General features: G+C 52.3%; 1 protein-coding gene across 7 annotated transcripts in view; it reads left to right on the top strand.

Moving 5' to 3' along the window:
* The window catches only part of rbms2b (RNA binding motif, single stranded interacting protein 2b), a 181,567-nt gene that overhangs the window by 122,545 nt on the left and 41,083 nt on the right, over window positions 1-17,939 (top strand). For all 7 annotated transcript variants that reach the window (XM_078431557.1, XM_078431550.1, XM_078431554.1 and 4 more), the window contains exon 4: window positions 14,208-14,299. In XM_078431557.1, the coding sequence (XP_078287683.1) occupies window positions 14,208-14,299 (92 nt within the window). The remainder of the gene's footprint in view (window positions 1-14,207; window positions 14,300-17,939) is intronic.

Below are 17,939 nucleotides of genomic sequence, written 5' to 3'. Positions count from 1 at the left end.
AGTCCCACCTTTACACTCGAGATACAGTATGGAACAGGCCCTTTGGCCCAACTTGCCCATGCCCACCGACATGTCCCATCTACACCAGTCCCACCTTTACACTCGAGATACAGTATGGAACAGGCCCTTCGGCCCAACTTGCCCATGCCCACCAACATGTCCCATCTACACCAGTCACATGTCCCATCTACACCAGTCCCACCTTTACACTTTAGAGATACAGTATGGAACAGGCCCTTCGGCCCAACTTGCCCATGCCCACCAACATGTCCCATCTACACCAGTCCCACCTTTACACTTTAGTGATACAGTAGGGAACAGGCCCTTCGGCCCAGCTTGCCCATGCCCACCAACATGTCCCATCTACACCAGTCCCACCTTTACACTCAAGATACAGTATGGAACAGGCCCTTCGGCCCACCGAGTCCGCACCGACCAGCGATCCCCGCACACTAACACTGTACGACACACTAGGGACAATTTACAATCAACAGAAGCCAAGTAACCTACAAACCTGCACGTCTTTGGAGTGTGGGAGGAAACCGGAGCACCCGGGGAAAACCCACAGGGAGAACGTACAGACAGCACCCGTAGTCAGAATGGAACCCGGGTCTCTGGCGCTGTGAGGCAGCAACTCTACCGCTGCACCACCCAACGCTTCTAAAACGTTGGTGTAGTCCCTGCCTCAACCACCTCCTCTGGCAGCTCGTTCCATGCACCCAGCACCCTCTCTGTGTAAACATTGCCGTTCGGGTTCCTGTTAAATCTTGCCCCACTCACCGTAAAAAAAGGTCGGCAGAAGAGTGTTGGAACGAAGGGCCGAATGGCCTCCTCCTGCACCTGTTTTCTAGGTTTTCAAAGACGAAGGGAAGTCATAGAGGGCAAGAGGGTGGTCAGACATAAGTGTATTTGGAAATCCAGATGCTAACTTGGATGTATGTTATCATATCATATATATACAGCCGGAAACAGGCCTTTTTCGGCCCACCAAGTCCGTGCCGCCCAGCGATCCCCGCACACTAACACTATCCTACACCCACTAGGGACAATTTTTACATTTACCCAGCCAATTAACCTACATACCTGTACGTCTTTGGAGTGTGGGAGGAAACCGAAGATCTCGGAGAAAACCCACACAGGTCACGGGGAGAACGTACAAACTCCTTACAGTGCAGCACCCGTAGTCAGGATCGAACCTGAGTCTCCGGCGCTGCATTCGCTGTAAAGCAGCAACTCTACCGCTGCGCTACCGTGCCGCCCGGTAGACACAAAATGCTGGAGTAACTCAGCGGGTCAGGCAGCATCTCGGGGGAGAAAGAATGGGTGACGTTTAGGGTCGAGACCCTTCTTCAGCCTGATGTCAGGGGAGGGGGCGGTACCCGCTGAGTTACTCCAGCACTCTGTGAAACGTCACCTATCCATGTTCTCCAGAGATGCTGCCTGACCCGCTGAGTTACTCCAGCACTCTGTGAAACGTCACCTATCCATGTTCTCCACAGATGCTGCCTGACCCGCTGAGTTACTCCAGCACTCTGTGAAACGTCACCTATCCATGTTCTCCACAGATGCTGCCTGACCCGCTGAGTTACTCCAGCACTCTGTGAAACGTCACCTATCCATGTTCTCCGCAGATGCTGCCTGACCCGCTGAGTTACTCCGGCATTTTGTGTCTACCTTCAATTTGAACCAGCATCTGCAGTTACTTTCCCACATATGTTTTTTCTTTCCCCTCAGTGTGACCTGGGCTGGGCTTGCTTTCTGCACCGGCCCTTAGTTGATTGCGACCGAGAGTTTATTGCTGCCTTTCAAATGCGCTGATCACAGCCTGCTGCCCCGCAGCTCCTCCCAGTGGCTGCATTTAAATAGGCCGCAACACCGCTGCCTGGCATCTTAAAGGCTCTGTATGGTGTCGCAGTTCTGTCTGATCACGCAGCAAACTGTCACAAACCAGCACGTGGGAATAATCACGGGTCACAAGTGATAGGTGCAGAATTAGGCCATTCGGCCCGTCGAGTCTACTCCGCCATTCAGTCGCGGCCGATCCATCTCTCCCTGCGAATCAAAGATACTAGAGGAGCAAGATGAACCACTCGTTGCCGAGTTAAACTGATCTCCTCTGCCTGCATGTGATCCTTAACCCTCCATTCCCTGCACTTCCATGTGCCCATCCAAAAGATACTAGAGGAGCAAGATGGACCACTCGACCCTAAGAACCAAAGATACTAGAGGAGCAAGATGGGCCACTCGACTCTAACACGAAAGATACTAGAGGAGCAAGATGGACCACTCGACCCTAACAACCAAAGATACTAGAGGAGCAAGATAGACCACTCGACCCTAACACCAAAGATAATAGAGGAGCAAGATAGACCACTCGACCCTAACACCCAAAGATACTAGAGGAGCAAGATAGACCACTCGACCCTAACACCCAAAGATACTAGAGTAGCAAGATAGACCACTCCGTCGAAATTGCCTATTCTGAAGTGCAGTACGCAAAGGAGCGTAACGTCCGCCATTTTAGTAAGCAAAACCCACCGTTCGCTCTGCCTCTCGCAGTGTAATCAGTGTTGTGGGGGAACAGTATGTGTGGTGATACCATTAAAATGCAGAATATATCTCATCTATCAATTCACAGTTTGTTGTTATTTTTCTTTTAAAATGTTTCTGCAAGTTTCTGCTTACTAAAATGGCGCCGTGACATACTACGGTTTTTAGAGTCGAGTGGTCTATCTGGTTCCTCTAGTATCTTTGGTGTTAGGGTCGAGTGGTCTATCTTGCTCCTCTAGTGTCCTTGCCCAAAACCCCATTCTCCTGCCTTCTCTCCATAACCCCTGACACCCGCACTGATCAAGAATCTATCTATCTCTGCCTTACAAATACCCACTGACTTGGCCTCCACAGCCGTCTGTGGCAATGAATCCCACAGATTCACCACCCTCTGGCTAAAGAAATTCCTCCTCATCTCCTTCCTAAAGGAACGTCCTTTAATTCTGAGGCTGTGCCCTCTAGTCCTAGTCTCTCCCACTAGTGGAAACATCCTCTCCACATCCACTCTATCCAGGCCGCTCACCATTCGGTACGTTTCAATGAGGTCCCCCCTCATCCTTCTAAACTCCAGCGATTACAGGCCCAGTGCCAACAAATAATCTGGTGATCTTCCTGGGCGACACGGTGGCGTAGCGGTAGGTCAGGCCTGGCCTGCTCTGATTAATTCCACAGCTACCTCTTTCCACGTTTCACCCAGCTAAAGACAGACACAAAAAGCTGGAGTAACTCAGCGGGTCAGGCAGCATCTGTGGACAATATAGACAATAGACAATAGGAGCAGGAGGAGGCCATTCGGCCCTTCGAGCCTGTACGCACCGCCATTCAATGTGATCATGGCTGATCATTCTCAATCAGTACTCCGTTCCTGCCTTCTCCCCATACCCCCTGACTCCACTATCCTTAAGAGCTCTATCTAGCTCTCTCTTGAATGCATTCAGAGAATTGGCCTCCACTGCCCTCTGAGGCAGAGAATTCCACAGATTCACAACTCTCTGACTGAAAAAGTTTTTGCTCATCTCAGTTCTAAATGGCCTACCCCTTATTCTTAAACTGTGGCCCCTGGTTCTGGACTCCCCCAACATTGGGAACATGTTTCCTGCCTCTAACGTGTCCAACCCGTTAATAATCCTATACGGTTCGATAAGATCCCCTCTCATTCTTCTAAATTCCAGTGTATACAAGCCTAGTCGCTCCACTCTTTCAACATACGACAGTCCCGCCATTCTGGGAATTAACCTAGTAAACCTACGCTGCACGCCCTCAAGAATATCCTTCCTCAAATTTGGAGGCCAAAACTGCACACAGTACTCCAGGTGTGGTCTCACTAGTACAACTGCAGAAGGACCTCTTTGCTCCTACACTCAACTCCTCTTGTTATGAAGGCCAACATTCCATTGGCTTTCTTCACTGCCTGCTTCCTTTCAGTGACTGATGCACTAGGACACCCAGATCTCGTTGTACGTCCCCTGTTCCTAACTTGACACCATTCAAATAATACTCTGCCTTCCTATTCTTACCACCAAAGTAGATAACCTCACACATATCCACATTAAACTGCATCTGCCATGCATCTGCCCACTCACACAACCTGTCCAAGTCACCCTACAACCTCATAGCATCTTCCTCACAGTTCACACTACCACCCAGCTTTGTATCATCTGCAAATTTGCTAATGGTACTTTTAATCCCTTCATCCAAGTCATTAATGTATATTGTAAATAGCTGCGGTCCCAGCACCGAGCCTTGCGGTACTCCACTAATTACTGCCTGCCATTCTGAAAGGGACCCATTTATCCCCACTCTTTGCTTTCTGTCTGTCAACCAATTTTCTATCCATGTCAGTACCCTACCTCCAATACCATGTGCTCTAATTTTGCCCACTAATCTCCTATGTGGGACCTTGTCGAAGGCTTTCTGAAAGTCAAGGTACACCACATCCACCGTCTCTCCCCTGTCAATTTTCCTAGTTACATCCTCAAAGAATTCCAGAAGATTAGTCAAGCATGATTTCCCCTTCGTAAATCCATGCTGACTCGGAACGATCCTGTTACTGCTAAACAAATGCTCCGCAATTTCGTCTTTTATAATTGACTCTAGCATCTTCCCCACCACTGATGTCAGACTAACTGGTCTATAATTTCCCGTTTTCTCTCTCCCTCCTTTCTTAAAAAGTGGGACAACATTAGCTACCCTCCAATCCACAGGAACTGATCCTGAATCTATAGAACATTGGAAAATGATCACCAATGCGTCCACAATTTCTAGCGCCACCTCCTTAAGTACCCTGGGATGCAGACCATCAGGCCCTGGGGATTTATCAGCCTTCAGTCCCATCAGTCTACCCAACACCATTTCCTGCCTAATTTGGATTTCCTTCAGTTCCTCCGTCACCCTAGGATCTCTGGCCACTAGAACATCTGGGAGATTGCTTGTATCTTCCTTAGTGAAGACAAATCCAAAGTACCGATTCAACTCGTCTGCCATTTCCTTGTTCCCCATAATAAATTCCCCTGCTTCTGTCTTCAAGGGACCCACATTTGCCTTGACTATTTTTTTCCTCTTTACATACCTAAAAAAGCTTTTACTATCCTCCTTTATATTATTGGCTAGTTTACCCTCGTACCTCATCTTTTCTCCCCGTATTGCCTTCTTAGTCATCTTCTGTTGCTCTTTAAAAGAGTCCCAATCCTCTGGCTTCCCACTCTTCTTTGCTATGTTATACTTCTTCCCTTTTATTTTTATGCTGTCCCTGACTTCCCTTGTCAGCCACAGGTGTCTCTTACTCCCCTTAGAGTCTTTCCACCTCTTTGGGATAAATTGATCCTGCAACTTCTGCATTATTCCCAGGAATACCTGCCATTGCTGTTCCACCGTTTTCCCTGCTAGGGCCTCCATCCAGTCAAATCTGGCCAGCTCCTGCCTCATGCCTCTGTAATCCCCTTTGCTATACTGTAATACCGACACTTCCGATTTTCCCTTCTCCCTCTCAATTTGTAGAGTAAAACTTATCATATTGTGATCACTGCCTCCTAATGGCTCTTTTACCTTGATTCCCCTTATGAGATCAGGATCATTACACAACACTAAATCCAGAATTGCCTTCTCCCTGGTAGGCTCCAGTACAAGCTGTTCTAAGGATCCATCTCGGAGACACTCCACAAACTCTCTTTCCTGGGGTCCATTACCAACCTGATTTTCCCAGTCTACCTGCGTGTTGAAATCTCCCATAACCACCGTAGCATTACATTTGCGACATGCCAATTTTAGCTCTTGATTCAACTTGCACCCTATGTCGAGGCTACTGTTTGGGGGCCTATAGATAACTCCCATTAGGGTCTTTTTACCCTTACAATTCCTCATTTCTATCCTTACTGATTCTACATCTCCTGATTCTATGTCACCCCTTGCAAGGGACTGAATATCATTCCTCACCAACAGAGCGACCCCACCCCCTCTGCCCACCTGTCTGTCTTTTCGATAGGTCGTATACCCCTGAATATTCAGCTCCCAGCCCTGGTCCTCTTGTAGCCATGTCTCAGTGATTCCCACAACATCATACTTGCCAATGTCTAACTGAGCCTCAAGCTCATCCACTTTATTTCTTATACTTCGCGCATTTAAATACAACACTTTAACTTCGGTATTCACCTCCCCTCTCACACCGGTCACCATTGGCCCTGACCTTACTCTCTTATCCCATCTAGAACTTCCCTTCCCATTAATTCGAGAGTCCTTTGCAATTTCTCCTGTATTCGCTTCCCCTTTAACTCCATCTCCATATTCCCAATTTGTCAACCCCTCCCCCCACTACTTAGTTTAAAGCCACACGTGCAGCACTAGAAAACCTGCCTGCCAGAATGTTGGTCCCCCTGTTGTTAAGGTGTAACCCATCCCTAACCCGTGTAACAGTCAGGCAGCATCTGTGGAGAACATGGATAGGTGACGTTTCACAGAGCCCTGGAGTAACTCAGCGGGTCAGGCAGCATCTCTGGAGAACATGGATAGGTGACGTTTCACAGAGTGCTGGAGTAACTCAGCGGGTCAGGCAGCATCTGTGGAGAACATGGATAGGTGATGTTTCACAGAGTGCTGGAGTAACTCAGCGGGTCAGGCAGCATCTGTGGAGAACATGGATAGGTGACGTTTCACAGAGTGCTGGAGTAACTCAGCGGGTCAGGCAGCATCTGTGGAGAACATGGATAGGTGACGTTGCAGGCTGGGACCCTCTTCAGCCTGGCTCCTTGTCCTGTGTCTCTCCTCTCTTCCAGCTTTCTCCCCCCTTCTCTCCCCCACCAATCTGGATCTTCTCAAGGCCGGGCGCGCGGACCGGACACGGCCAGCAGCGGTGCGGTGGAGCAGCGGTGGCGGCCACCAGCAGCCATGCTTTGCCAGGCCGACCCTGCAACGCCGCCATGACAACGGGCCTTCATCGTCAGGCTCAGAAACTCTGCAGTGACAGCAAGTGGGACTTGAAAATGGCACCAACCCAGACGGCTTAAAAACTCTCTGAGCGTACTGCCACAGGTAGTGCTGTGGTAGGCTGTGGAGGCCGGGTCACTGGATACGTTTACGGCAGAGATTGACAGATTGTTGATTAGTGCGGGTGTCAGGGGTTGTGGGGAGAAGGCAGGAGAATGGGGTTAAGAGGGAGAGATAGATCAGCCATGATTGAATGGCGGAGTAGACTCGATGGGCTGAATGGCTGAATGTACCCAGTGTCAGTGCCCAGTGCCCAAGACCCCCTATACCCCTCCTGGAAGCCCCTTGCCACCTCTTGTCAAACGCTGCCTCTCCACATGACCTGCCCCTTCTGGTTCGGTGTGAGCTTCTCTCCGACTGCCACTGTCGGCACCTTTCAGTCCGTAACAAGTTGGATCTTGTGTTGTTGTTGTTGTTGTTGTGTTGTTGTCGTTCTTGTTGTTGTGTTGTTGTTGTTGTTGTTGTCGTTCTTGTTGTTGTTGTTGTCGTGTTGTTGTTGCTGCTGCCAAGCCAGTTCAGGGCTTCTTGCGGATTGCCTGGCTGCCCATGGCGGACGCTGGCAGCAGGCGGGCACCCATTGACGGGCTGGCCAGCTGATGTGGGGGCCGCGAGGCACGGGGTGGTGCCCGCGTCCGGCGGCGCCGTGCGTTCCGGCGCAGGCTCGCCCCTGTGCCGCCATTTTGTGTGCAAAGTCGGGCAGCGGCAGACGCTGAGCGGCGGCGCTGCGTATCCTCACGGCGTGGCTGCCCGTCCGGCGAGGTGTCTTGGCACGGTGGTAGACGGTGAGCCAAGGGGCACCAGAGTGGTCCCGGGGCAACTCCTGCAGCCTGTCACCCGTTGGCATTTGCAACAGCGCCAGGATTGCCATGACGTCTCCGAGAGTCAACCCTTCCCTTCCTCAGGAAGAGTGGAACGCCATGACCCTGCGCTCAAACGCAATTATAACAGCCGTGCACAATGATATCATGCAGCACCATGCAGGTGCAACACTGCTGCTCAGTAACAAAGCATTGTTCTCTCCCTCTCTCTCTCCCCCTCCCTCTCTCTCTCCCCCTCCCTCTCTCTCACTCTCCCCCTCCCTCTCTTCCCCTCCCTCTGTCTCTCCTGCTGTCTCTCCCCTCCCTCACTCTCCCCCTCTCTCTCCCCCTCCCTCTGTCTCTCCCCTCCCTCTCTCTCTCTCCCCTCCCTGTCTCTCTCCCCCTCCATCTCTCTCTCCCCCTCCATCTCTCTCTCCCCCTCCCTCTCTCCCCCTCTGTCTCTCCCACTCCCTCTGTCTCTCCCCCTCCCTCCCTCTCTCCCCCCTCTGTCTCTCTCCCCTCCCTCTCTCCCCCTGTGTCTCTCTCCCCCCCCCCCTCCCTCTCACGCTCTCCCCCACCATCTCTAATAATCGATCCTGCTGGTAATCCAGCGGCGCTATGTCAAGGCAGCTGCCCCGGCCGTCCTGCAGTTGTTGGTTCTGTGCTGCCACCAGCATGTTGGCTTGAAGTCGCATGTGTGGGATGCTGCTCTGCTGAGATGAGTGTTTGCTGCTTGACAACACTGACTGCACTTTGAGGCATGCAACAAACAGCGCGCGGCACATCCTGACAGAGCAATGCATGGAGCTCCACTAATGCAAAAGTGGGGGGTTTTCTCTCTGTCTGCTGTTGTCACCATTTTGGAGTTGTGCAAATAGAGTCCCAGCCGCCTCAACTGGTCTGAAGAAGGGTCTCGATCCAAAACGTCACCTATCCATGTTCTCCACAGATGCTGCCTGACCCGCTGAGTTACTCCAGCACTCTGTTAAACGTCACCTATCCGTGTTCTCCACAGATGCTGCCTGACCCGCTGAGTTACTCCAGCACTCTGTGAAACGTCACCTATCCGTGTTCTCCACAGATGCTGCCTGACCCGCTGAGTTACTCCAGCACTCTGTGAAACGTCACCTATCCGTGTTCTCCACAGATGCTGCCTGACCCGCTGAGTTACTCCAGCACTCTGTGAAACGTCACCTATCCGTGTTCTCCACAGATGCTGCCTGACCCGCTGAGTTACTCCAGCATTTTGTGGCGATCTTAGGAGTAGTTTCGTTTAGTTTTGTTTAGAATTACAGTGCGGAAACAGGCCCTTCGGCCCACCGAATCCACACCCCGTACACTAACACTACCCAATACACAGGGGACAATTGTACATTTTTATCGAAGTCAATTAACCTACAAACCTGCACGTCTTTGGAGTGTGGGAGGAAATCGAAGATATCGGAGAAAACCCACGCAGGTCACGGGGAGAACGTGCAAACTCCGTACAGACAGCACCGTGCCGCCTCTGGTTGGTGATTACTGGGTCAAGCTATCAGCACTGTGTTGAGGCAGAGTGGGCAACCCTAACATAAAGCCATGCCCACAGTCACCGAGCCTGCCCATGGTAGAGTTGGCAGTGAGGGCAACAGGAAGGACTGCTCGGGCAAGCGGGCAAGATCAATTAAAACAACCTAAGGATCAAGTGCTCCTAAAACTTCATGTACAGGCCAGAGCAGGCCGGCACGGTGGCGCAGCGGTAGAGTTGCTGCCTCACGGCGCCAGGGACCCGAGTTCCATCCTGACCGCGGGTGCTGTCTGTACGGAGTTTGTACGTTCTCCCCGTGACCTGCGTGGGTTTTCTCCGGGTGCTCCGGTTTCCTCCCACACTCCAAAGACGTGCAGGTTTGTGGGTTAATCGGCCCCTCTGTAAATCGACCCCCAGTGCGCAGGTTGAGGGGTAGAATCTGGGGGAACGTTGATGGGAATGTGGGAGGAATAAAATGAGATCAGCATCGGACACGATGAAGGTAGCGGGAAGCAGATTACCCCAGTGGCAGGGAATGTCACGGAACATGCAAACTCCACGCAGACAGCACCTGAGCTCAGGATTGAACCTGGGTCACTGGGGGTCTCTGTGAGGCAGTAGCTCTACCACCCGTGGACACGAAGGGCCGAATGGCCTGTTTCCACACTGTGCAACTTTAGTATTAGAAACAAGCACCTGTATATGCTGGATCATGAATATAGACACAGAGTGCTGGATTAACTCAGCGGGTCAGGCAGCATCTGTGGAGAACATGGATAGGTGACGTTTCACAGAGTGCTGGAGTAACTCAGCGGGTCAGGCAGCATCTGTGGAGAACATGGATGGGTGACGTTTCACAGAGTGCTGGAGTAACTCAGCGGGTCAGGCAGCATCTGTGGAGAACATGGATAGGTGACGTTTTGGGTCGGGATTGAAGAAGGGACCTGACCCGTAACGTCACCTATCCATGTTCTCCACAGATGCTGAGTTACTCCCAACACTTTGTGTCTTTTTTTAAATTACAGCATGGACACAGGCCCTTCGGCCCAGCGAGTCCGGGCTGATCAGCGATCCCCCGTTCACACGGGTTCTCTGTTATCCCACTTTCTCATCCACTCCCCTGCACACTAGAGGGCAATTTACAGTAAAATGAATGGGTGGCACAGTGGTAGAGCTGCTGGCTCACAGAGACTGCTGGAGACCCAGGTTCAGTCCTGACCTCAGCTGCTGTCTGTGTGGAGTTTGCATGATCTGTGATATCCCTCCCGCTAGGATATTCCGCTTCCCACTCGCTTTATCTTGTTGTCTGCCATGGAAGGCAGCAGATCTTTAGTTTATTTTAGTTTGGTGATACAGCACGGAAACAGGCCCTTCGGCCCACCGAGTCCGTGCCGACCAGTGATCCCCGCACACACCAGGGACAATGTACGAGCCAATAAGCCTACAAACCTGCACGTCTTTGGAGTGTGGGAGGGAACCGGAGCACCTGGAGAAACCCACGCAGGTCACGGGGAGAACGTGCAAACTCCGCACAGACAGCACCCGTAGTCGGGATGGAACCGGGGTTTCTGGCGCTGTGAGGCGGCAACTCTACCGCTGCACCACCGTGCCGCCCCTGGTTTCTTGCCAGGCCTGCAGCCTAACTCTTGCCCATCAGTGAGTGTACCGGTAGTGGCAAGCAAGTCCCAGTGGGCAAGAAGATGGACTAACCAATGCCATTCCAATCAGCACTCCCATGCAGAAACTATCCGGGCATGTGACAAGAAGTCATAGGAACAAAATTAGGCCATTCGGCCCATCAAGTCCACTCCGCCATTCAATCATGGCTGATCTATCTCTCCCTCCTAACCCCATTCTCCTGCCTTCTCCCCATAACCCCTGACACCCGCACTAATCAAGAATCTATCTATCTCTGCCTGAAAAATACCCACTGACTTGGCCTCCACAGCCGTCTGTGGCAATGAATCCCACAGATTCACCACCCTCTGGCTGAATAAATTCCTCCTCATCTCCTTCCTAAAGGAATGTCCTTTAATTCTGAGGCTGTGCCCTCTGGTCCTAGACTCTCCCACTAGTGGAAACATCCTCTCCACATCCACTCTATCCAGGTCTTTCACTATTCAGTACGTCACAGAGTGATACAGTATTAAAGCAGCCCCTTCGGCCCAACTCCATCCATGCCGACCAACATGCCCCATCTGCACTAGTCCCACCTGCCCACGTTTGGACCCGATTCCTCTAAACCTTTGCTATCCATGTTCCTGTCCAAGCGTCTTTTAAATGTTATTGTGTCTGCCTCAGCTGGCTCCTCTGGCATCTTGGTCAGCATGTCAGCAGAATGGCCAGCACGGTGGCGCAGCGGTAGAGTTGCTGCCTCACAGCGCCAGAGACCCGGGTTCCATCCTGACCACGGGCGCTGTCTGTACGGAGTTTGTACGTTCTCCCCGTGGACCGCGTGGGTTTTCTCCGGGTGCTCCGGTTTCCTCCCGCACTCCTAAGGCGTGCAGGTTTGTAGGTGAATTGGCTTGGTGTAAGTATAAATTGCAAAGTGTGTGTGGGATAGTGTTAGTGTGCGGGGATCGCTGGTCGGCGCGGACTCGGTGGGCCGAAGGGCCTGTTTCCACGCTGTATCTCTAAACTAAACTAAACAAAGCTAATCTCAACTGTTCCAATGTTTCAATGTCCAAATCAGAGGAACAGCACCTGATATTTCGCTTGGGCAGCTTACAGCCCAGCGGTATGAATATTGATTTCTCTAACTACAAGGAGCCCCGGCATTCCCTCTCTCTCCATCCCTCCCCCACCCAAGTTGCACCAGCTTCTCGTTCTCACCCAGCAAACAGCTAACAGCGGCCCGTTTCCTTTACCATCGTTACTTTTTTGCACATCTTTCATTCATTTGTTCTATATTTCTCCACATCACCGTCTATCTCTCTCGTTTCCCTCTCCCCTGACTCTCAGTCTGAAGAAGGGTCTCGACCCGAAACGTCACCCATCCCTTCTCTCCAGAGATGCTGCCTGACCCGCTGAGTTACTCCAGCATTTTGGGTCTATCTTCGGTTCTAATGTTCAACAGGCTCCATCCCCATTCCCCACAATCTCACAGGAGAGGCTCAGCACAGAAACAGGCCCTTCGGCCCAACCAGTCCATGCCAACATCAAGCACTCATTTACACTGATCTCATTTTATTCTCCCCCTCAGCTCCCACCCCCCGTCACCCTTCCATGATTCTGACAGCCACCACCCGACACTGGGGGGCAATTTACAGGGGCAGGTGAACCCACAAACCCGCACGCCTTTGGGATGTGGGAGGAAACCGGAGCACCTGGAGAAAACCCACGCAGGTCACGGGGAGAACGTGCAAACTCCACACACACACGCACACGCACACACACACACACGCGCACACACGCACACGAACGCACGCACGCACACACACGCGCGCACACACACACACACACACACACACACACACACACACACACACACACACACACACACACACACACACACACAGCACCCGAGGTCAGGATGGAACTGTGAGGCATCAACTCGACCTCTCTGTGGGATTCTGTTAGGTGGGCAGACTGTGCAGACTAAGTTCAACACTAAAGATAGACACAAAATGCTGGAGTAACGCAGCGGGACAGGCAGCATCTCGGGAGAGAAGGAATGGGTGACGTTTCGTGTCGAGACCCGTCTTCAGACTGAATCAGGGGAGAGGGAGACACAGAGATAAGGATGTGTGAGGTGTGAAAATGAGACAAAGGGGATGTCGATCAAGGAACATGTAGAATAGATGAATGTTAGCTGGGAGAATGTAACAGCAAAGCAAACAGAGATAAAATGCAATCGGGGACAGTCAGACTGGTGTGAGAACTGGGAAGGCCAAAGCATAACTGAAGTGAGGTGCTGGGATGGCGCACGTTCCATTTTGCTGTCATCCATTGATGGGGGCAAGATGCAGATGGCATTGCTGGTGTGTGGTGAACCTCATTGCCTCTTTGCCCCCGCACTCTGCCTCCCTCTTTGCCCGCACTCTGGCTGAGCGCTGGGTTCCCACGTCGTTGGCACGAGGCTTGGCGTCAGTTTTGCTCTGATTACGCTGGCAGGTAAAGCCCCCGTCGCGAGACGTCTGCGGTGCTAAGAGCGCTACGTAAATGCAAGTTGTTGTTGTTGTGAGCGAGCGCCGCTGGGTTTGGGAATGGCGGTGGGAGGGGGGGGCGGGGGAGGGGTGGGGGTTGGACAACCACCATGCCGCTCTCTGCCGCCATTGCACGCCAGCACGTTTTTCTCCGGCTTCACTGGGATTGGCCCTTGCCTGGCCTGGCCCACAACGGTGTCTCAGCTCAGGCCCGTCCTCGCCCGCAAGACTGGCGTAGCTGCCACCTCCGTCTGCCTTTGCCCGCTGTTCACTGGAGACACACTAACCAGCAAACGGAGTTCCTCCGTGAGAGCCCATGCCACCACGGGTGGCACACAGTTGATGAAAAAGCAACTCTTTGGCATCGGCGATGGCCTATCTTAAAACCGCTGAGCTTTTGCCCGACTGGGGCGCCAAGGGAGGCACCTCCACTCCCCCCCCCACCCTCCCCCCACGGGCATCTCCGACTGCCAAGGATGTGGGCAGCGGGCAGGATGCCAGCCAAGGTTTTGCCGGCGCAAATGCCACCTCGCGGGTGAGCAGGAGAGGGGGCCAAGTGCCGCGCTGTGCCCTCTCCCTCCCGGGGCACGGAGGCTGGCACGCGCCAATGCTTCTGGTCCCCGCCGTGGGCGGCACGCCCTCTCTCTTTGTTAGTGTGTGCGTCACGGCAGGGATTGGTGCTCAGGGCAGGTCTAATGCTGCATTGACCCTGTTGGATTTCTTTTCAAGGCTATGGGTTTGTGGATTTCGACTGTCCTGCCGCTGCACAGAAGGCAGTCTCTGCACTGAAGTCCAGTGGGGTACAAGCCCAGATGGCCAAGGTAAGGGCATAGTCTCACACTTGTAACCCAGTGCCAGCTGCCAGTCACTTCACCACCACCATTCCCCGCTTACCCCTCCCTCCGTTTCGTTCATCTCCTCGCGCCTGCAGTGGTGCAGCGGTGGAGTTGCCGCCTCACGGCGCCAGAGACCCGGGTTCCATCCCCACGACGGGTGCTGTCTGTACGGAGTTTGCACGTTCTCCCCGTGACCCACGTGGGTTTTCTCCGGATGCTCCGGTTTCCTCCCACACTCCAAACACGTGCAGTTTAACTGGCTTCAGTAAAGATTGTAAATTGGTCCTCGTGTGTGTAGGATAGTGTTAGTGTGCAGGGATCGCTGGTCGGTGCGGCCGAAGGGCCTGTTTCCGTGCTGTATCCCGAGACTAAACTAAAGCCCGCCCATTTATTGCCCATCCCAAAATGCCCTTGACAAGTAACGTTGTCCTAGTGTAAGTAAAGTAGGGAATGGCACGGTGGCGCAGCGGTAGAGTTGCTGCCTCACAGCGCCGGAGACCCACGTTTGCACGTTCTCCCCGTGACCTGCGTGGGGTTTCTCCGGGTGCTCCGGTTTCCTCCCACACTCCAAAGACCTGCAGGTTTGCAGGTTAAATGGCTTCTGCAAATTGTCCCTAGTGTGTGTCGGATAGTATTGGTGTACAGGGTGATCGCTGGTCGGTGCGGACTCGGTGGGCCGAAGGGCTTGTTTCCACGCTGTATCACTAAAGTAAAGTACAACCTTTAGTTAGGTACATGGATAGAATAGGTGTAGAGGGATATGGCCCAAACACAGGCAGGTGTACGGGGTGTTGTGTTAGTGTACGGGGTGATCGCTGGTCGGCAGGGACCCGTTGGGCCGAAGGGCCTGTTCCATACTGTATCTCTAAAGTGTAAAGGTGGGACTGGTGTAGATGGGACATGTCGGTGGGCATGGGCAAGCTGGGCCGAAGGGCCTGTTCCATACTGTATCTCAAGTGTAAAGGTGGGACTGGTGTAGATGGGACATGTCGGTGGGCATGGGCAAGTTGGGCCGAAGGGCCTGTTTCCACGCTGTGTGACTCCATGAGTGGGCTCCATTGAGTGAACTGGCAGGCTGTTCATCATGGAGGGCATGGCAACGTGTGCCCACTGCTGGCAGCGCTGAGAAGCAATGCCAGGAAGTGGGCCAAGCAGCCAAGGGTTTAGAGCAGGGGAGAAGGACCAGTGTACCGGAGGTCGCTGCAGTGTGGCCAGGCCCTGCAGGAGTGGGGGAGAGAGAGGGGGTCTACAATCTGTGCTGACCCATTCACCAACATCCATTTGATCTGATCATTGCAGATCCACTGTCCTGCTGTTTCTCATTTAGGGGTGCCATGGTGGTGCAGCGGGTAGAGCTGCTGCCTCACAGCGCCAGAGACCCGGGTTCCATCCCGACCACAGGTGCTGTCTGTACGGAGTTTGCACGTTCTCCCCCTGACTTACGTGAAGCAACGTCACCGATTGCTTCTCTCCACAGATGCTGCCTGACCCGCTGAGTTACTCCAGCACTCTGTGAAACGTCACCTATCCATGTTCTCCACAGATGCTGCCTGACCCGCTGAGTTACTCCAGCACTCTGTGAAACGTCACCTATCCATGTTCTCCACAGATGCTGCCTGACCCGCTGAGTTACTCCAGCACTCTGTGAAACGTCACCTATCCATGTTCTCCACAGATGCTGCCTGACCCGCTGAGTTACTCCAGCACTCTGTGAAACGTCACCTATCCATGTTCTCCACAGATGCTGCCTGACCCGCTGAGTTACTCCAGCACTCTGTGTCTATCTTCAGCTCATCTGCTCTGCGCTGCCTGGAAGGCAGGAAATCCTCCCTTGTACAAGGAAGCTAAGCTGCCCATGACTCCAGGAGTGGTCACCCCGAGCAAGGTGGAATGCAATAAACCTATCCCTGCTTCAGCATGCTAACCTTCCGAGCTCCACGTCTCTCTGTATTCTGTACACACAAGGAACTGTCGGTGCTACTTTACAGAAGAAATGACACAAAGACCTGGAGTAACACAGCGGGTCAGGCAGCATCTGTGAAGAGTTTTATGCAGCTACAAAACCCTCGCCCTCTGACCTTCCCCCAGACCATGTCTCCCCACCCCCTGCGTCCCACTGTGACTCACACCCACTACTCCCCTCTCACCTCCAGGGTGTCAGGGGTTATGGGGAGAAGGCAGGAGAATGGGGTTAGGAGGGAGAGATAGATCAGCCATGATTGGATGGTGGAGTGGACTTGATGGGCTGAATGGCCTAATTCTGCTCCTGTGACTTATGACCTTATTCCTTCTTCTGGCTTCAACATGCACATACAGACACACACAGACGCACACAGATACACCTTGACACACACACACACACACAGATACATAGAGACACACACACACACACACACAGATACACCTTGACACACACACACACACACAGATACACCTTGACACACACACACACACACAGATACATAGAGACACACACACAGATACACCTTGACACACACACACACAGATACATAGAGACACACACACACACACACACAGATACACCTTGACACACACACACACACACAGATACACCTTGACACACACACACAGATACATAGAGACACACACACACACACAGATACACCTTGACACACACACACACACACAGATACACCTTGACACACACACACACACAGATACATAGAGACACACACACACACACAGATACACCTTGACACACACACACACACACAGATACACCTTGACACACACACACACACACACAGATACACCTTGACACACACACACAGATACATAGAGACACGCACACACACAGATATGCATAGAGACACACACACACACACACACACACACACACACACAGATACACCTTGACACACACACACACACACACATAGAGACACACACACACAGATATGCATAGAGACACACACACACACACAGATATGCATAGACACACACACACACACACACACACAGATACAACTTGACACACACACACACACACACACACACAGATACATAGAGACACACACACACACAGATATGCATAGACACACACACACACACAGATACAACTTGACACACACACACACACACACACACACACAGATACATAGAGACACACACACACACAGATATGCATAGACACACACACACACACACACACATATACACCTTGACACACACACACACACAGATACATAGAGACACACACACACAGATATGCATAGACACACACACACACACACACACACACACACACACACACACACACACACACACACACACACACACACAGATACACATAGACACATACACAGATACATATAGACACACACACACAGATACACGTAGACACACACACACACAGATACACGTAGACACACACACACACAGATACACATAGACATACACACACACACACACATACACACACAGAAGCACACAGACACACCCACACACACACACACACACACATACACACACGCACACAGATACAAAAACGCATGTAAAGATCAGCAGACACAGACCCACAGAGTGTGGTGGGTGTATGGAATGAGCTGCCGGGGAAGGTAGTTGAGGCAGGGCCTACTACAAGGTTTAAAAGTCATTTGGACGG

This window comes from Rhinoraja longicauda, chromosome 42, assembly GCF_053455715.1.
Source record: "Rhinoraja longicauda isolate Sanriku21f chromosome 42, sRhiLon1.1, whole genome shotgun sequence".
Classification (NCBI taxonomy): domain Eukaryota; kingdom Metazoa; phylum Chordata; class Chondrichthyes; order Rajiformes; family Arhynchobatidae; genus Rhinoraja; species Rhinoraja longicauda.
Note: the sequence above shows the minus strand (reverse complement) of the source record. Positions and strands in the feature narration are given on the sequence as shown.